The sequence below is a fragment of the Stenella coeruleoalba genome (genome assembly GCF_951394435.1).
Source record: "Stenella coeruleoalba genome assembly, chromosome: 9".
NCBI lineage: Eukaryota > Metazoa > Chordata > Mammalia > Artiodactyla > Delphinidae > Stenella > Stenella coeruleoalba.
Genome location: NC_137155.1, coordinates 101,792,680 through 101,810,049, shown reverse-complemented (window position 1 = coordinate 101,810,049; position 17,370 = coordinate 101,792,680). Strand labels below are relative to the sequence as shown.

At 45.1% G+C, this 17,370-nt stretch overlaps 1 protein-coding gene across 3 annotated transcripts in view; it reads right to left on the bottom strand.

Moving 5' to 3' along the window:
- Window positions 1-17,370, bottom strand: part of DPP6 (dipeptidyl peptidase like 6) — a 767,208-nt gene that overhangs the window by 358,935 nt on the left and 390,903 nt on the right. For all 3 annotated transcript variants that reach the window (XM_079932483.1, XM_079932484.1, XM_079932485.1), the window contains exon 3: window positions 15,049-15,147. In XM_079932483.1, coding sequence (XP_079788609.1) covers window positions 15,049-15,147 — 99 coding nt within the window. The remainder of the gene's footprint in view (window positions 1-15,048; window positions 15,148-17,370) is intronic.

Below are 17,370 nucleotides of genomic sequence, written 5' to 3'. Positions count from 1 at the left end.
TGCATCTCCTCTTAGGCCCTTAATGACTTATTCTAGTCCTGTCCGTGGGATTCGGGCATCAGGAAGAAAGGCTTTTCTTCGCTTAAAGAAGAACTCAGAGAGGTGCTGATGTGGTCATAGTTTCTCATGTCCATCATCTGGTAAATGAGCAGCCTCTTATTTGCAATCCATTTTTTGGTTTAAGCTGACTTACTTCGGGCTCTTAACGCCAAATTAAGTTTTAAAAACCCAACAATTTGGTTTAAGGATGAACACCAACCTAGGCATTTTATGTTCAGTAAAAACCTATTTTCATGTGAGGAGTCACTGAGAAGAAAGTCGGAAAAGAAAACATCCCCGGAAAGGGTGGTATTACACTATGTTGCCATTTACCACTCTGATTCCAGCCAGAAAGCTGCCTTGCCCCTAGCTGCCCACAGCACACCCCGTGCCTACTGCTGGTGTGTATTCACAGGCAGACTGCACGGATCTCATTTCCGAGACAATATGAACAAGGTATTAAATAGCTACAATGACTTCTAAGATGCATTCCTGATCTCTGGCTATTGCTCTACAATCCCTGTTACCAGAGGTGAGAACAAGACAAAATATGGGCAGGATCTGTATACATCTGTCCTTTAGAATTCCCAACGTGGAACTTATCAACCCCCAAGTAACTAGCCTGGATTTACTGAAAATCTACTAGCAAAATGTCAGATTAGAGACAAAAACACAAAAGTCAGTCCTAAAAATAATTATCCGGCAACATTATTCTTGTCAGGTTTATCTGTTTGTTTCTTAGGCATTTGTCTTTGCAGATCACAACTGTCTTAAGGAAAGTATCTGGTGCCTGAAGGTGTTTGAGTGGAGGCTGAGAAGCTAACAGAGAAAACAAGGCAAACAGCAAAAGGAAGCAAATAACCTGGTGGAGGAAGCAGAGCTCACACTCCACCTGGCTGCCCTGCGGAACCTGGTCGGGGGGCTGCTGATAACCCGGTTCCCCCATACCCAGCACTTCTGCTGTGACCTCCCAGGATGCCAGGCTCACATGAGACCAGCAGCAAGGGGGGTGATGCGTGCACTGGACGAGGCCACAGGCCACCTAGTGAGCTGGGTGATCCTGAGAGAGCTCAAGGGGAAAAGAAACTGCCCAGGGGACACTGTCTTGTGCTTCACAGACACGTCCAGACTCCCACTGTACGTAAGGATTCAACCTCACAATGACTCTATCAATGCTCTTGTATGTAGTAAACAGACTTTCCACTGAACTCTGGGCAAGTTCTCAGAACCCTCAGAAAATATTTTCAGTGTAAGTCAGACAGAACCCTTAAAAAGACTAGTTCTGCTACTCGCGAGCTGTGTGACCCAGGGCAAGTGACTGAACCTCTCTGATCCTAGAGGTTACAGATCCTTATCTGTAACACTAGTGTTATTAGGAAGCATTCTGCTACATTGTCATTTCTGAGGTTTGTTCTATTTCCCCCTTACTTTTGGTGGGGATGAAAGCCCGTCTAAGGGTCTGACTTGGGAGAAATTAACAAAATGAAGCCACTTTTCGGTTCCTTGCTTTGCAAAGCGTAGTCCCAGAACTCTGTCTTTACTTTGGAAAAACTCCTTAATTTGGCTTTTTGGCTGTTACTGAGAAAGGCTGACTGGCAACCGAGGCAGGAGCTCAGAGGGAGGGTTGCTGAGCACAGCTAAGTCATCTGCATAATGATGCTGCATAAGCAAGTTGTTTGCTGTTTTCTCTGGAGATGGAGATTGTGGAGGAGCCCAGGATATTCAGAGAAGTAAAGCGTCTGAACACAGAAGAGAAGACTGTGACCCAAGAGACAGTCCCTGCTGGGACTGCAGGGTGTTGGGTCTGAAGCAGCAGATGTGAGGTTGGCCCTTAGGTTGGAAATCCGGACCTTTATAAAAGCCCCAAATCTGCTGAGCATTAAAAAAAAAATCCAGATGCCATATCTGGACAAAACTCTAACTCAAAAAGATACATGCGCCCCTATGTTCATAGCAGCACTATTCACAATAGCCAAGACATAGAAACAACCTACATGTCCATCGACAGATGAATGGATAAAGATGTGGTATATATACACAATAGAATATTAGCCATAAAAAAGAATGAAAAATGCCATTTGCAGCAACGTGGATGGACCTAGAGATTATCATACGAAGTGAAGTCAGACAGAGAAAGACAAATACCATATGATATCACTTATATGTGGAATCTAAAATATGACACAAATGAACTTATCTACGAAACAGAAATGGACTCACGGACATAGAGAACAGACTTGTGGTTGCCAAGGGCGGGGGCACAGGGGTGGGATGGATGGGGAGTTTAGGATTAGCAGATGCAAACTATTACATATAGGATGGATAAACAACAAGATCCTACTGTACAGCACAGGGAACTATATTCAATATCCTGGGATAAACTATAATGGAAAAGAATATAAAAAAGAATGTACATATGTGTATAACTGAGTCACTTTGCTGTGTAACAGAAACTAACATAATATTGTAAATCAGCTATACTTAAAAAAAAATCCAGCTGTCAACATGTCTATTCCTATAAACTCCCCCTATTTCTGCTCCAATAAGATATAAGAAGAGACAAGAAAAAAGGTGAATTCCATATCAATCGCTTGTAAGCCACCAGATATTAGAAGGACCTACCCCGGCACTCAGAGCGCCTCCTTCTGGAAGATGCCGAGCTTTGCAAGGACAGCACAGGACGCTGGCCATTTGGTTTGCCCAGGAGGCCCCCGAAACACTTAAACTGGGAACAGGAGATTCGCGCTAACTTTGCAGGCAACTCTGATTCATGCGCCCAGCCCCTGCCGTGGGCATCTGTGCAGGGAAGTGAGGATGAGTTCACAGGTTCTGTGATGGAAGCGGCAGCAGCAAAGCAAGGCCACTGGGTTTGGGGAAGGCCTTAAGCAAGCGGAAAAAAGGAGGCACTGAAAATTCTCCGAGGCAGGGATGCCAAGGGGCCTTCAGAAGATGGAGGGGAAACAGTCACCTCTAAGCTGCTCCATCTTCTGGGGTGTGAAAGTGTTCTCTTCCCTGACCCCCAACCCTGCCTAAAAGGCTGCCATTAAGCAGTTTTGTGTCCTTCAGTTTGGGAGATCAGAGGAGTGAGTGTCCCTGCAGGGGACAAAGTGGAGACGAGAGAGGCTCATTGGCACGGGAGCCACAGCAGAGCACAGGACGGACAGTGAGGTGGGGGTCAGTCTGAGAAGAAGCCAGAAAACATAACAAAGTATTGAAAAGGCCACCAGACAAATGAACTTACCTGCAAAACAGAAGTAGAGGCACAGATGTAGAAAACAAGCTTATGGTCACCAGGGGGTAAGGGAAGGAAGGGACGAATTGGGAGACTGGGATTAACACATACACACTACTATATGTAAAACAGATAACTAATAAGGACCTACTGTACAGCACAGGGAACTCTACTCAATCCTCTGTAATGACCTATATGGGAAAAGAATCTAAACAAGAGTGTGTATATGTATACGTGTAACTGACTCACTTTGCTGTACACCTGAAACTAACACAACATCGTAAATCAACTATACTCCAATAAAAATTTTAAAAATAAAAAAATAATAAAAGAAAAGAAAAGGCCACCACTTTCTGTAGGACCTGTGTTCAAACAGTGCAGGTAAAGGACTTAGCACAGTTTCCGGCACATTTTGCATATAATCAATAAATGGCAAGGACAAAAATTATGAGGGGTGAACACGTCTAGTATCAGGAGCTGTCTCTACCACATCCATTAGTCTCCCTACTAAAGCAGGAAAATGGAATTGGATACATCTCTATCATTACACACGTATGTGTGATTTCTTACAACGCCAAGAGTCACCACAAATAAAGAACCTGGTTGTCCTTCAGTCAACCAGAAATTCATTTACCCAGAGTCCTTGTCCATGAATACTCGATCTGCCCGACCCCTGAGTCATTCATTCAGTCAAGTAATATTTACAGAAACTTTATCACATGCCAGACACTCTGCCCTATGAGGGAAATAGGACAGTCACAACAACATGCTTACGGCCTTAAGAAGCTTGCTGTCAAGGGCAAGGCAGAGATGTAAACAAACACCTGAACACAAAATTAGATATGCCATGGGCACAGGGTTGATGTGTCATCAGGGATTACACTCATTTATGGAAGAGATCAAGTGATTCATTTTTTATTAATTAAGAAGGTGGTCAATGTTTGAAAAGGTGTCAATGATAATTAATTAGCCTCTAGTAGGCTGATGTGGTTAAGGACTTGGTGGGATAATTTAATTGAAACAATAAATGAAAATGTCAGTGTTTGTGTGAGGGTACTGCATTCAAGGATGCAGAGGCTCTAATTAATAGAACTTCCCGATTTGCTTTTAAAAGAGCATTCTAGACACAAAGGAATCTCACCCCTGGGCTCAACAGCTGCAGAAAAATTAGGACTTAGGTAACTTCACAGGCTCCCTTAATCTGGATGAAAGTAAAATAAAACAAAACTTGTGAGTCCTGGGCTGTGCACTGCGGGGGTGAAAGCACCCTTGACAGGCCACTGTTGGGAGGACAACCTGCCCTGCACTCTGATCTAGTCTTGAAGGCGGATCTCCTGCAGTGACATGTGGTACCTCAGGGCACACCCTGAGTGATGTGGGGCGGGATGCTCAGGAAAAGCCCTGACCAGCCTTGAAGCCCTGGAACAGCCATAGAACATTCTGAAAACTGTCTCTCCACCTCACTGAGGATGAAACACAACATGTCAATCTCACTTGACATCTCTTTTCTCAAGAAAAAAAATATATGGGTGCATGTGTGAGTGTGTGTGTTTTCCTAGATCCAAAAAAAAAAAAAAACCCTGTCCCTTTGGAATGCAAACAAACAAAGTTGAAATGGGATTTCACTCTTCGTTCCTGCCAAGGGTCTGCATTCAATTCAACAAAGACAGAGGTTGTACCTAAATTCCCACAGAAGCGGCACTTGCCAGCTGTAAGGTGATGAAAAGATTCAGAACACGCCTCTCTTTGCTGGGACAGTGTTGGCCGAGCTCAGCCTGCAGAGGTGCAACTCCTCAAACCAGGAATTACTACAAGCAGCAGGGCCTGGCCCCTCAGACAGAGGACCAAAAACGGTGAGTGTGATGTTCACATAGTGTCCATGCCCCTCGGAAAGGGAAGAACCAGGCTGGCCCCGCCTCTGCCCCAGACGCTCCTTTAGCTGCTGGTGAAGCAGGTCCAGCCTTGCAGAGTGGGCTGTGTCCCCAAGGCTGGGGACCCTAAGACGATGCTCCAGGTGATGCTCTGATGGAAGTTTTACAGAGTTCTAGCACAACCTGGAGGAGCGAGCAACTACTTCTCCTTGGGAAAAGCCAGAGAGAATTTATTTTGGATCAAGCCATAAAGAGTGAATGAGAGCTTCTGAAGCACAGAATTGTTGAATAAAAGCGCCCTCTCTCTCTCTCTCTCTCTCTCTCTCTCTCTCTCACACACACACACACACACACACACACACACACACACACACACAGGGAGAACAGACAAAGGCACTAAGTTACTGAACGTAGCTACTGTTCTCATTTGTTACACTGCTCACTGCTATTATTGCTTCTACTGCCCCGGGCACTAAATGCTACCCTCTTTTGATTGTTTCCTGCCAGTAACTCCAATAGAAAACCTCGCAGGACAGTTAGCAGATAATCGTTTTAGCTCAGACACTGGAAATACGGGAGATGCACGAGGAAGAAGGCGGAAGGACGCAGAGAGGCAGCTGGGGAACCGTCTTGGTCGGCGGATACGGGAGCTGTGGTGGGGGTGGCCTTTACTGCACTAAGACAGTCCGAGGCGTAACTGGCCTCACGCCAGACGACTGGGTTTTCTCCTCCTGAGGAAAGGGGGAAACCTCGAAAACTACAACAAAAGCGAGAGAAAGTATTCAATAAATGGGTGCTTGACCCAAACATGTACTCTGTACATGTACATTTCATCTGTTTCTCAGGGGCTTTAATAAGACACGGTGATGCTCTTCGATGTGCATTTTATGTAATGACTTAAAATGATTACTATTATTATCTCCTTCCACACACCGAGCCACGTAAGAACATTTTCACTCTTTGAAACCTGTCCTTTCTGGGCATTCCTTTTCAGTGACTGCTGGCCGATTGGTACAGGCAGTGCCGAATAACCCCCAGGGAACTTTTTGACTCTATGCAATTCTAAGACTTAATGGTTTTCATTGAAAAAATGTGGCCTTCGAAAACAGCAGAAATACCCAAACCATTTTAAACTCGAATTCCACCTCCATCTAACCCCCTGAGCTTTAGGAAAAAAAAAAAAAAAAAACCTATCTGGTTTTTCAGAATAACAACAGAGAAGAAGAGAAAGCAAATGTGGAAATCAAGCTGCTTTGAGCCCTGTGCACTATCTCCAATTTTATCTTCTAAAACATATACTTTTCCAGGATCAACCAGCCACCTGTTATTTTCCTACATTCAAAGGAAGCAATTTTCTCCAATTTTACAGTCTCTCCCACAGAGCGTCCGAGAGACAGAGAGGGCTCTTTGCTCACAAGTGCCTGGATTAATGGAAGTAAGAATCAGCAGACAGAGTGGAGAGATTCAGGAGCCAGAGGCCACCGCGGGCTTTCACCACGTTCCACTGAAGCGGAGGAGAGAGCAGGCTGGGAGGCCAGGCCTGGCCTGGAGCTTGCAGAGAAGCTAATCCAGCCCCGGGCCTGCCTGCATCCTGAAGACACTGGGCAGGGGAAAGCGGGTCCCGGAAGGGGGCAGGTGGCCTCGCCTTGCCCAGAGCACAGGGCATGGGGCTCATCAACCCGTTGCCAAATTTCAGTCCAGGCTGACTTCCCAGGAGAGAACCTGCAAAAGCAAATACTCTTCTCGAGAACGTGTGTTGCCCAGGACTCTCCCCAGGTGCTACGGCATCAGACCACCTGTGCAGAGTGACTGATGTCATAGATACAGAGGAGACCATTTTTCTGTTGTTGGCAAGTGTGATGAAGGGAAAGCAAAAAGCCGTTTATATACAAATATCACGCCGTCTTTCTGGAATTCGCCTTCCCCCATTATAGTCTGAAACGGTTAGTAGAGGGTAGTTGCCATATAAACTAGTCTGATTAGGGGAAACAAAACCCAAACATGGGTTAGACTGTACAAGAGACTTGCGGAAAACGTGCTCCTGGCGCAGGTAGAGGTTTGCAGCCGCTGAGGGGCCACTTCTCATTGCCGTGTCCTCCGCCTGCCATCACAAAGTCAGCCGAGCACTAGCTCTCCTGCCTCGCCCTCTCCCAGGTCTTCTCTGAGGCCACCTCCTCAGCCCACTGCCCTTTCCCCAAGTGTAAGCAGCTCCTCAGCGATGCACGCTTTCCACTGGCCGGCGTCACGCCCAGTTCTCAATACTTAAAGAACGTTCCACTGGGTGACCTTTCATCGACCTCTGTTCTGAACTCTGTATCTGATCACACAAGCTGACTCACATCCCTGGAGTGGTGGTCCTGGTTCACCAGGCTACCATCTCCGCGGCATCCTTGCTGCACGTCTTCCCGTCCCCTCCCTTTCTACGCGGCCAGCACATCCTGTTCATTTACTGTTGTTCATGGTGCCTTTTCACATCTGTCACTTTGTTTCCACTCACAGCCAAAACTTTCAGTCTCTGAAGACTGACCAAATTAAGGCATATTTATGTACTGAGAGCCTCTGAAGACATTAAAATGATCAAGGAAATATGTTTATGATATGTGTTATAAACTTTTCCCCATGTAATAAATATAGTTAGCATTGTCCCACATATTATGTTATCTAAAAGGATAAATATGAAAATGTAATGGTGGTGATTTCTAGTTGATGGAATTACAAGGGATTTATTTTCATCCTTTAAAATAGCTTTCATCTCTTTTCTAATTTACTATAGTAAATACGTAATTCAGATATAATAAAAATATTTGATACGACAGTTAAGCCTAAGCTCTCTAAAACCTTCAGTTCCCACTCAACTCCTGTTTCTCTAAATTCTATCCCTTTCTCACTGGCTACCCTCCTCTCCCAAGAACCTGCATAACCTGGTCCCACTTTCCCCTCTGGGCTCATCGATGGCTCTTCTCTCTGGCTGGACATTGTTCACAGATAGTCCACGTGGGCTCCTGCCCCAGGGCCTCTGTGGCTGCTGTTCCAGGCGGCCTGGAACACCCTCCCCCAGAGAGCTTATCTGCATGATTCTCACATTCAGGTCTCTGCTTAAATCAACTTCATCAGAAAGGATTTTCAACCATTCTGTGTAAAATAGCATGTCCATAAGTTTCCTTATCTTTAAAAGTGGATTTTTTTTTTTCCCTGCGGGCGGGAGAGGGACACGCCACGTGGCTTGTGGGATCTTAGTTCCCCGACCAGGGATTGAACCCGGACCTTTGGCAGTGAAAGCGTGGAGTCCTAACCACTGGACTGCCAGGGAAGCCTCCAAAACTAGGTTAAGTAGCAAATGAGAAAATGTTCAAGAAGCGCCAGCAGATGGCCACAGACCGGGTGCTTTGCTAGGTGCTGCGAACACATGGTAATTAAACAGAGGCAAATCCTATTCCTGTGGCGTTTACATGGAAGGAAAGACAGGCGTTGAGTAAATAATTATATTTAATGTGTGTAATAAAAGGTAAAGTCCAGGGGCTTCCCTGGTGGCGCAGTGGTTGAGAGTCCGCCTGCCGATGCAGGGGACACGGGTTCGTGCCCCGGTCCAGGAAGATCCCACACGCCGCGGAGCGGCTGGGCCCGTGAGCCATGGCCGCTGAGCCTGCGCGTCCGGAGCCTGTGCTCCGCAACGGGAGAGGCCGCAACAGTGAGAGGCCCGCGTACCGCAAAAAAAAAAAAAAAAAAAAAAAAAGGTAAAGTCCAGGATGCATCAGAGCCTGAATCTAGAAGAGCTAGGCAGCAGAGAAAAGCCGGCGGCGGGAGTGAGAATTAGGGAGAGATCAAAGGAAAATGATAAACTGTAGGGGTGGTGCTGAGGAGGGATGAGAGTAGAATAGAGAAGAGGGGTGTTCTGGGCAGAAAGAACATCCTGTGAGAACCACCCTGAGGGAAAAAGAAGACGGACTTCAGAAGCCATCAAAGAAGTTCAAGTCGGTCCAGAGTAAAAGAAAACTGGGGACACATGAGGGACAAGGCAGGAAAAGTAAGGGGACTGATCTCAGAGAGTCTGAGAAACAGAGGGTGCCCAGGGCTGGGGCTGCACGCCTCTCCTGAGAGCAGTGGAAAGCCAGGGAAAGTTCTGTGACAGGAGATCGGGGGCGGGGAGATGAGTCCCGGACCCGTGAACTCGAAGTGTCCACAAGACATCCTGGTGGACATGTAAATCAGTCAGGGAGACACACACACACAACACACTCAGAAGAGGGTTTGAGCTGGAGCTGCAGAACTGAAACTCAGTGGCATATAGATAGTAACTAGAGTCATGGGACTGAATGAGTGTACAGAGGCTTGAGGATTTCAGACATCTAAAGGTGGAAACATAAAAACTCCACCCATGTGAGTGACCCCTTCTGCTTGTACCAGAGCCATTACCTGAGGGTCCACTGATGAGCATGGCTCCTGGTCCTGTCTGCTGCCATGCCTGTCTCCAGTCCTGTATCCTTTAGATGAACCAGCTGACAAATATGCCAATGGCAGGCAGGAGTGCCTGACTGAATCTAAGATGGGCTCTGAGTATTCTGAAGGCGGAGCTGGCAGAAGTTCTTGGTGGATTAGATATGAAGTACAAGGAAAAGAGCAAAGTAAACGATGACTTCAAGTCTTTCAGCCTGTTCTGCCAGAAGAACAAATTTCTCATCAGCTGAATTGGAAGAGGCTGTGCATAGAGCAGGTGGGTTTGGTTTTTTGTTTGGTTTTTTTTTTGGGTGGGGAGGTAGGTCAAGAACTCAGATTTGGCGAGATTAAAGTTAGGGTTGTAATGTCTATGAGACATCTGAGAACTTCAGGAGAGAGGTCTGGCCTGGAGAATAAGTTAGGAGTCATTGGTAGGTGAATATTTTAAGCCATGAGACTAGATGAAAGCACAGAGGGAATGAGTATAGATACCAAAAGGGGAGGATGAAGACTGAGTCCCAGGGCCACCAACATCAAAAGTCAGAGAGAAGAGCGAGAACCAGCACAGGAGTCTGAGAAGGAGCTGCATGAGGCAGAGATAAAACCAAGAGAAGGTGATGACCTACAGGTCAAGTGAGAAAGCTGGTGCAGGTAGAGGGAGTAATCGTGTCAAATGCTGCTGATGATCAGATTAAGATGAGGTCTGAGACGTGACCAGGGAATTGAGCAACCTGGAGGTTACTGGTGACCTTGACAAGAGGAGAGTCAGGGAGCGCTGGGGGTGAAAGCCTAACTCGAGTGGGCTTGGCAAGAACTGGAGAAGAGTAATCTGAGATGTCACACAGAGACAACTGTTTCAGGCTGCAGAGGAGAACAAGAAAGTGGGCAGTGCTCGGTGGGGAGGGTGGAGTCACGCTAAGCTTTGTGTGTGTGTTTCGGTGAGGCAAATAAGAGCGTTATCTGCCTGACGATGGGAATAATCTGACACAGAGATTAAAAAAATGAACATTTAGAGAAGAAAGGAGACATTTGCTACAATTATTCCTCAAGTAAGTGAAGCAAGTTCACTTCTGATTTTTGTAGATGGAGCGCAGACAGGTCCTGTGGTTACAGGCTGGGGGAGGGGCAGAGCGCATGGCAGGTGCAGATGGTGGTGGGTAAGGAGATGTGATGGTGAGAGTATTCTTAAGCTTTCTTCTAGTAGTTCTAAATGAGAATTAGGATGGGAAGAAGGTTGCAGAAAATTAAGGAGAGAGGAGAAGGTTTGAAATGATCCATCATCTAGGAGTTGCAAAGAGGGAACACGACAGCCCAGGAAGACTGGTTCATGGACATAAATGGACTTACGTGTCTGGAGTAACCAGAAGATCTCATCACGGTGGCTACCTCATATCCCAGCACAGCACATTAAAGGATCCAAAAGGTTGAGAAGTCCAATGTGGTCGCTTATAAAAGGCAGAAGAATTTACTCAACTAAGCAAATATGCGGCGAGACTACACCCTGGGCGATTTCAGGAAGTGTGTGCCTCTCCCTCTGTAGGAGGGAGTTCAGAGTGAGCTCCGAGTGAGTTCAGATGTTGTCAGTTCTCCTGCTCTACACACCTCATCTGACTTGACCCAGGGGCTGCAACAAATATGTGAGGGAAGTCTACAAGAGCTTTCGGACATTAGAGAATTTGAAGACTGTTACACCAATCATTTTCAGAAAAGGTAGATCAAAAAATCGTCTCTAGTATAAAAATGGGTGAGGAGAAATTTAACCCAACCCAATCCATTTTCTCCTGATAAATAAAGCATCTTAGTTCTAGACTATTAACTCCAATATTAAACCCAAGAAACATTTGTTAACTTTAGGGGTTAATGTGCACTAAAAGAGCCAAGTCTCTTTCTCTGTGGGGAATTACCCCATTTTTCTTGATCACTTGGGTATTTTGTTAGTTCAACATAGGCACCATGAGAGTAAGGGATACTACAATAGAAAATTTAAGGAATGGCAACAATTCTGAAATACAACCTACAGCCTTGCTTAAAACACACAATGTAACTAGTGAGGTTGTGAGAGAAATTGGCTGGAGACAGGGGGCTTCGATTCTATACAATGTAGCCGTTTACAGAAACCAGAGAGACCTAGGTTCAAGTCTGAATTTTGCTACTTATTAACTGTGTGATGTTGATCAAGTCATTTAAACACCCTTGGCTCAGTTTCCTCATCCATAAAATGTGAATAATGGTAGTTGTGAGAATTAAATGATTTAATGTGTGCAAAGCACTTAGTAGAGAGCTTAAGATGTGGGAAACCCTCAGTAGTTGATGGTGATGGTGATGGTGATGGTGATGATGATGGTGATGATGGTGGTGATGATGGTGGTGATGGTGATGATGATAATGATGTGGTGATGATGATGGTGATGGTGGTGGTGGTGATAGTGATGATGATGTGATGATGGTGACTGTGATGACGATGATGGTGGTGGTGACAGGGATGATGATGGTGGTGGTGGTGGTGATGATAATGTGATGATGATGGTGATGGTGGTGATGATGGTGGTGATGATGGTGATGATGATGGTGGTGATGGTGATGATAATGATGTGATGATGATGATGGTGATGGTGGTGGTGGTGATAGTGATGATGATGTGATGATGGTGACTGTGATGACGATGATGGTGGTAGTGACAGTGATGATGATGGTGGTGGTGGTGGTGATGATAATGTGATGATGATGGTGATGATGGTGGTGATGATGGTGGTGATGATGGTGATGATGATGGTGGTGGTGGTGTTAGTGACAGTAAGGAAGAAGAAGGGGAGGAGGCACAGACAGAGGAGAAAGGAGGAAGAAGAGGAGAAGAATGAGGTTGCCGTAGTGATGCTGGTGGTAGATGGTGGTGGTGGTGGTGTGTGGTGACTCCAAGTCTACCACAGGGAAACTGTTCCAGAGGCAAAAAAAATGCTTGCATTTTGGGGGTCCATGGGCAATTTGCCTGCTACATTGTAGACACTCAATAATCACTAATTGAATGAACTAATGTTCTGATAATTTCTAAAGCTCATCTCAGCTCCACAGCATCTGCTAACCCTGTGAATGTATAGTAGTCTTTCTGTGGATCTTCACATTTACACTTGTAATGTAAAAAGTGAATGAATTCTTTGTGGTATTTGTAAAAATCCATTATGAAGGCACAGTTAATCACCACAGTTATTTCATCCACTTTAAGCTATTACATCTTCAGGGAGCAGGAGGCAAGGGACTGATCAGGAAGAGGAATAAGTGAAGGAAAAGTTGGAGGGGGGCAGCTAAAAGGGCAGGGGAAACAGTAATGGTCCCTCACACTCTTGACAGTGCCTGGTCTCTGGGGAGACCTGACCACCGGGCTAATTTGCAGTAAAACTTCACACTGTGCTTACATTTACAAAGGAAGAATCCACTTAAGAAAGCTCCTGGACCCCAAAGTCATGTGTATTTGAAACGCAGGTGGTCTTATGAATAGACTTAACCTGCTGAAACACAGAGGCTGGGCATTTTCTGCTGGGCACAAGGCCACTTCTCAACTGCTTGTATTAACGCCCAGCTTTGTGGCTATAACAAAATCTTGGCTGGCTTCCTCCGGCCAGAAAGCCAGCACATCTCAGAGCCAGCTCTGCACATCTGCAGCATGGACTAGCTCATGAGATACAAAAACACCTTTCAACAGTAACCGACACGGGTTCCTGCAGAAACTTCGGTGCCCCTGGGCCTCCAGATCTCTGCTTTTACACTTTTTACATTTTTTGCACAGGGAAAGCTGGTTTAGGCCAAGTCTGAGACCATGGGCACCCTAATATGAAGATCTCCCTATATTATTTTAGCACCTCATGGAGTCTTTGCAGGGCCCCCTCTGACCTGCTCTGAACCCTATACCTTTGAGACCAAGTTTATGCACCTTTGTTGAAACCCCTTCTCAGGAGGATAAGGGCATCACACGCTTCCTGCACCTCGCTCCCGGCTGCCTTTGCTCCTCCCCGTTTTGTGCCCAGAATGACTCTGTGCTCCTTAAGAAGAGAGCGATCACCTTTTATCCCCAAGGTCAGGCCAGCGCACAATCCATGCTTACCTCCTTCCTCCGCAATATGGGTAAATGCAAACAGGAAGCAGAGGCTGAGTCCCCCTCAACACCAAAGGTAAAATTACTTCCTCAGTCAAATGACAAAGACCTTGGCTCAATATATGCTTTGGATTTCCATGTGCCCCCCACTGGCATTCACAATACACTGCTCTCATTTCTCCCCAATTCCATCTTATAAAATACATTCCCTCTGAGATTCAGCTACTTCTTTAATTTTTAAATAAGTGAATCTAAGGATCAGAAATTAATACCTAAGCCATAGTGGAGGACAAAGGAGAAGCTACTGTCCTAGTAGGAGACTAAAGGCAAAAAGTCAATGCTGGTTGATTTTCAAGAGTTTGTGAAGCATAAGAAGCATTTCAGAGGAGTCTGACAGCAAGAAAACGTAATCACACGGTGTCACTCAACAAAACAGTAGTGGAAAGAGCACAAAAGGGGAAGTGAGGAGACAGGCTTCCAGCCACAGCTGTGTCACTAACTAGCTCTGTGACCTCAGAAAATTCACTTAACCTCTCTGGGCCTCATTTACTGTAGAAGGCAGGATGTGAACTAGATCTCTAGCATTCCACTACAAAGGTTCTTTGACCTGAGGATTAATTTTCAAGTGCATCCCACTGAGGCTAAGACTAAATGCAAACAATATCCATGGAGATAGCAGCAGAGGTTCTAGGACCAGACTACACGAGAGGGATGCAGCAAAGCCTGCAGAAGATGGGGAGCAGTCATTTACATCTTTCCTCCCAGGACTGCACCCTGAAAATTGTTTCAGACCCAACTACAGGAAATGGACTGTTTTGAACCAAAACATGCCTTATAAACATACTGCCTTTTTCCACCAGTTCTATTTTGCTTTATTGTTTATAAAAATCAGCCCAAAGAAGATTTCATCCAGATTAAAGTTCAAGAGGAAAATTAATTTATCTGCATCGATGCACAAGGCTCCGCTGTTTCCTTCATTAGACAGCATTCTAGAAGAAACCTTTTAGTTCCTTTTGGCCCTTGTATCTAGCTGGAGTGAAAGCAAGAGGAGTACAAAAGGGAATAAAGAACATGGAGAAAGGAGGAAGGTTCAGCTGTGTCTCTCCCCGTCTTGTTGCTTAGCAACACCTCACATCTCCGTCTGAGAAATTATGATTCAGGGAGGCGACACGGAGGACCCATTTCCCATGAAGAAGCAGCCTGATTTTACCAGATGCGCATTTTCTTAGACTGATAATAAGATGGTGCTCACAGCAAGAGCTCTGAGGATCCACTTCTACAGCCAGAGAGAGAAGGTGAAAGGCAAACTACGACACCCAAACTCTCAAAAAGTGGCAGGGAGTGGGAAAGTGCTTTCTCACATGCACTCAGGACTCAGGACTCACCACTTATCCACTTAGCCTCGGGATCATGAATTTTGAAATCTTCACTGAAGAGATCTTCCACAGTCACCTTCTTCTTTTGAGACAGACTGTTATCTTCCGCTAGAAAAGAACGAGGCAAATGGTCAAAATTTTTGTTTTTTGGTAAAAAAAAAAAGAGGAGTATAAAATATTCTGATTGCCATTCAGAAATAATATATATGGTAAGACATAATTTCTATAAGTAAGTGCTGAACAAAAGAATGCTTTCTGTTTTTAGCTAAGCTATCAAAAACTATGGTAAGGGGGCTTCCCTGGTGGCACAGTGGTTGAGAGTTCGCCTGCCGATGCAGGGGACACGGGTTCGTGCCCCGGTCTGGGAGGATCCCACATGCCGCGGAACGGCTGGGCCCGTGGGCCATGGCTGCTGGGCCTGCGTGTTCGGAGCCTGTGCTCCGCAACGCGAGAGGCCATAGCAGTGAGAGGCCCGCGTACCGCAAAAAAAAAAAAAAAAACTATGGTAAGGGGAATCACGGTTCAGTAAAATGGCATCATTATGCCCCCTCTGCCTGCAAAACATGAATGATCGTATTTCTTACATATGAAGGTAAACAATTGTTTCAAAGCTGACTGATGAGCAATAAGGCGGGAATAGTCAAGAAAGGAAAGGATCTCAACTTGTTATGTAACAGTCATTCATTAAGCACTTACAACGCCAACTGCAGATAACACGTTGGATGCTGAAAATTCAAAGACAACTAACACATTCCTTAGGTATTTATTCTCCATGTGCCTCACTTGTCCCTGGCTGCCTTTAGGTTGGGGATTAGTTCTTCAGATAGAATCACGCCCCAAATTCTGTGTGCCAACTACCAGATTTTGCCCTCCCTTACCTGGATCACCATGCTTGGGAGTAAGCACCTGGGATAAGACTTGAACATCCATCCCAAGAGGCAATGTTTAGCTAAGGGCCCCAGCGGGAGACTTTAGGAACCTGGCAGCTTTTATCCTGTTTCCTGAGGTTGAAGTGTCTGGGGTTTTAGATCTGCCTCAGAAGACGTTCTCTCCAGTGGCACAAAAATCCATTCATCTACTTTGAAAAGACAAAGGGCTGTCTGGGCACCTGACCTGTGAGACTAAGCAGATTAAACCCACAGAACAGGACACCAAACCACCTTCATCTCCTTTATAATAAGAAGAAACTCTTTATCTTAACCATTTCTGATGTACATCATTTACTAGAATGTTTATTTATGATCCCGCCCTCTTAAACAGAAGACGCCAGCTGTGGTGCTCTTCCTGAGATTCAGGTCCTCCTTTCTCCCGTTTTGTGTTGGGCTGCTGTGAGGGGGATCCTCAGTGCTAATCAAGGTGTGGAGGTCTGTGTGCCTCCTACGTGAGGTGGCTTCAGATCAGTGTGCTTTTACATTTGGATGTTTGGTTGTTACGTCTGTTTCTCTCCTCAATTTCTGGCTGTTGAGCCACCTTCATTTCTTGGGCTGTCACAATGCTTGCCCTCAACAGTACCCTTTGCCTCTTTCAACTCTCTGTTTCAAAATCTGTGGCAGGTTGGGAAAACAAAAAGAATTTTTGTTTTACTACATAATCAAATAAGAATATAGACTCTCTGAATGAAATCTCCGAAGCTTCCTCTAGGGTTCTAGCATGTAGATTTTGTTGCATCTCCTATGGTTTCTTTCTTTTGGCCTCCCTGGATGTGACAGATTACTGAAATTCTCAGAAACGTTGCACACTGACTGATTTCTTGCATATCAAATAGGATTAATGTGTGTAAAAGTCTTTCGAAATTTACAGAATGATAAGGTTCAAGGTGGCCTTCTTGTTAGACCTGATTATATGTGGAGCTCTCCCAGGGGCTGATCAAAACATGTTAAAACCAAACCAAATTCTTTCCTCTAGGACCTTCCTATCTGCAATTGAAGCAGCCCCGAAAAAAGACACACCGCTTCAAACACAATGCATTTCAGTATGGAAGACAGACAATAAATGAAAATTTTAAAGATTACTAGACAACAGTCTAATAAAAGTTATACCGTGATCTAGTAATTAAGAAGTATACTTGCAACTAGTCGATAAGTGCACAGTACAGTGATTATAGACAACAATACTATATTATAAACATCAAACTTGTTAAGAGACTAGATCTTAATTATTCCTACCGAAAAAAAAGATAATTATGTGACGTTATAGAGGGTGTTAGCTAACCCTACAAAGGCAATCATATTGTAATATATAAATGTATCAAATCAACATGTTGTACACCTTAAACTTACACAATGTTATATGTCAAATATATTTCAATTAAAATACAATAAATAAAATTTA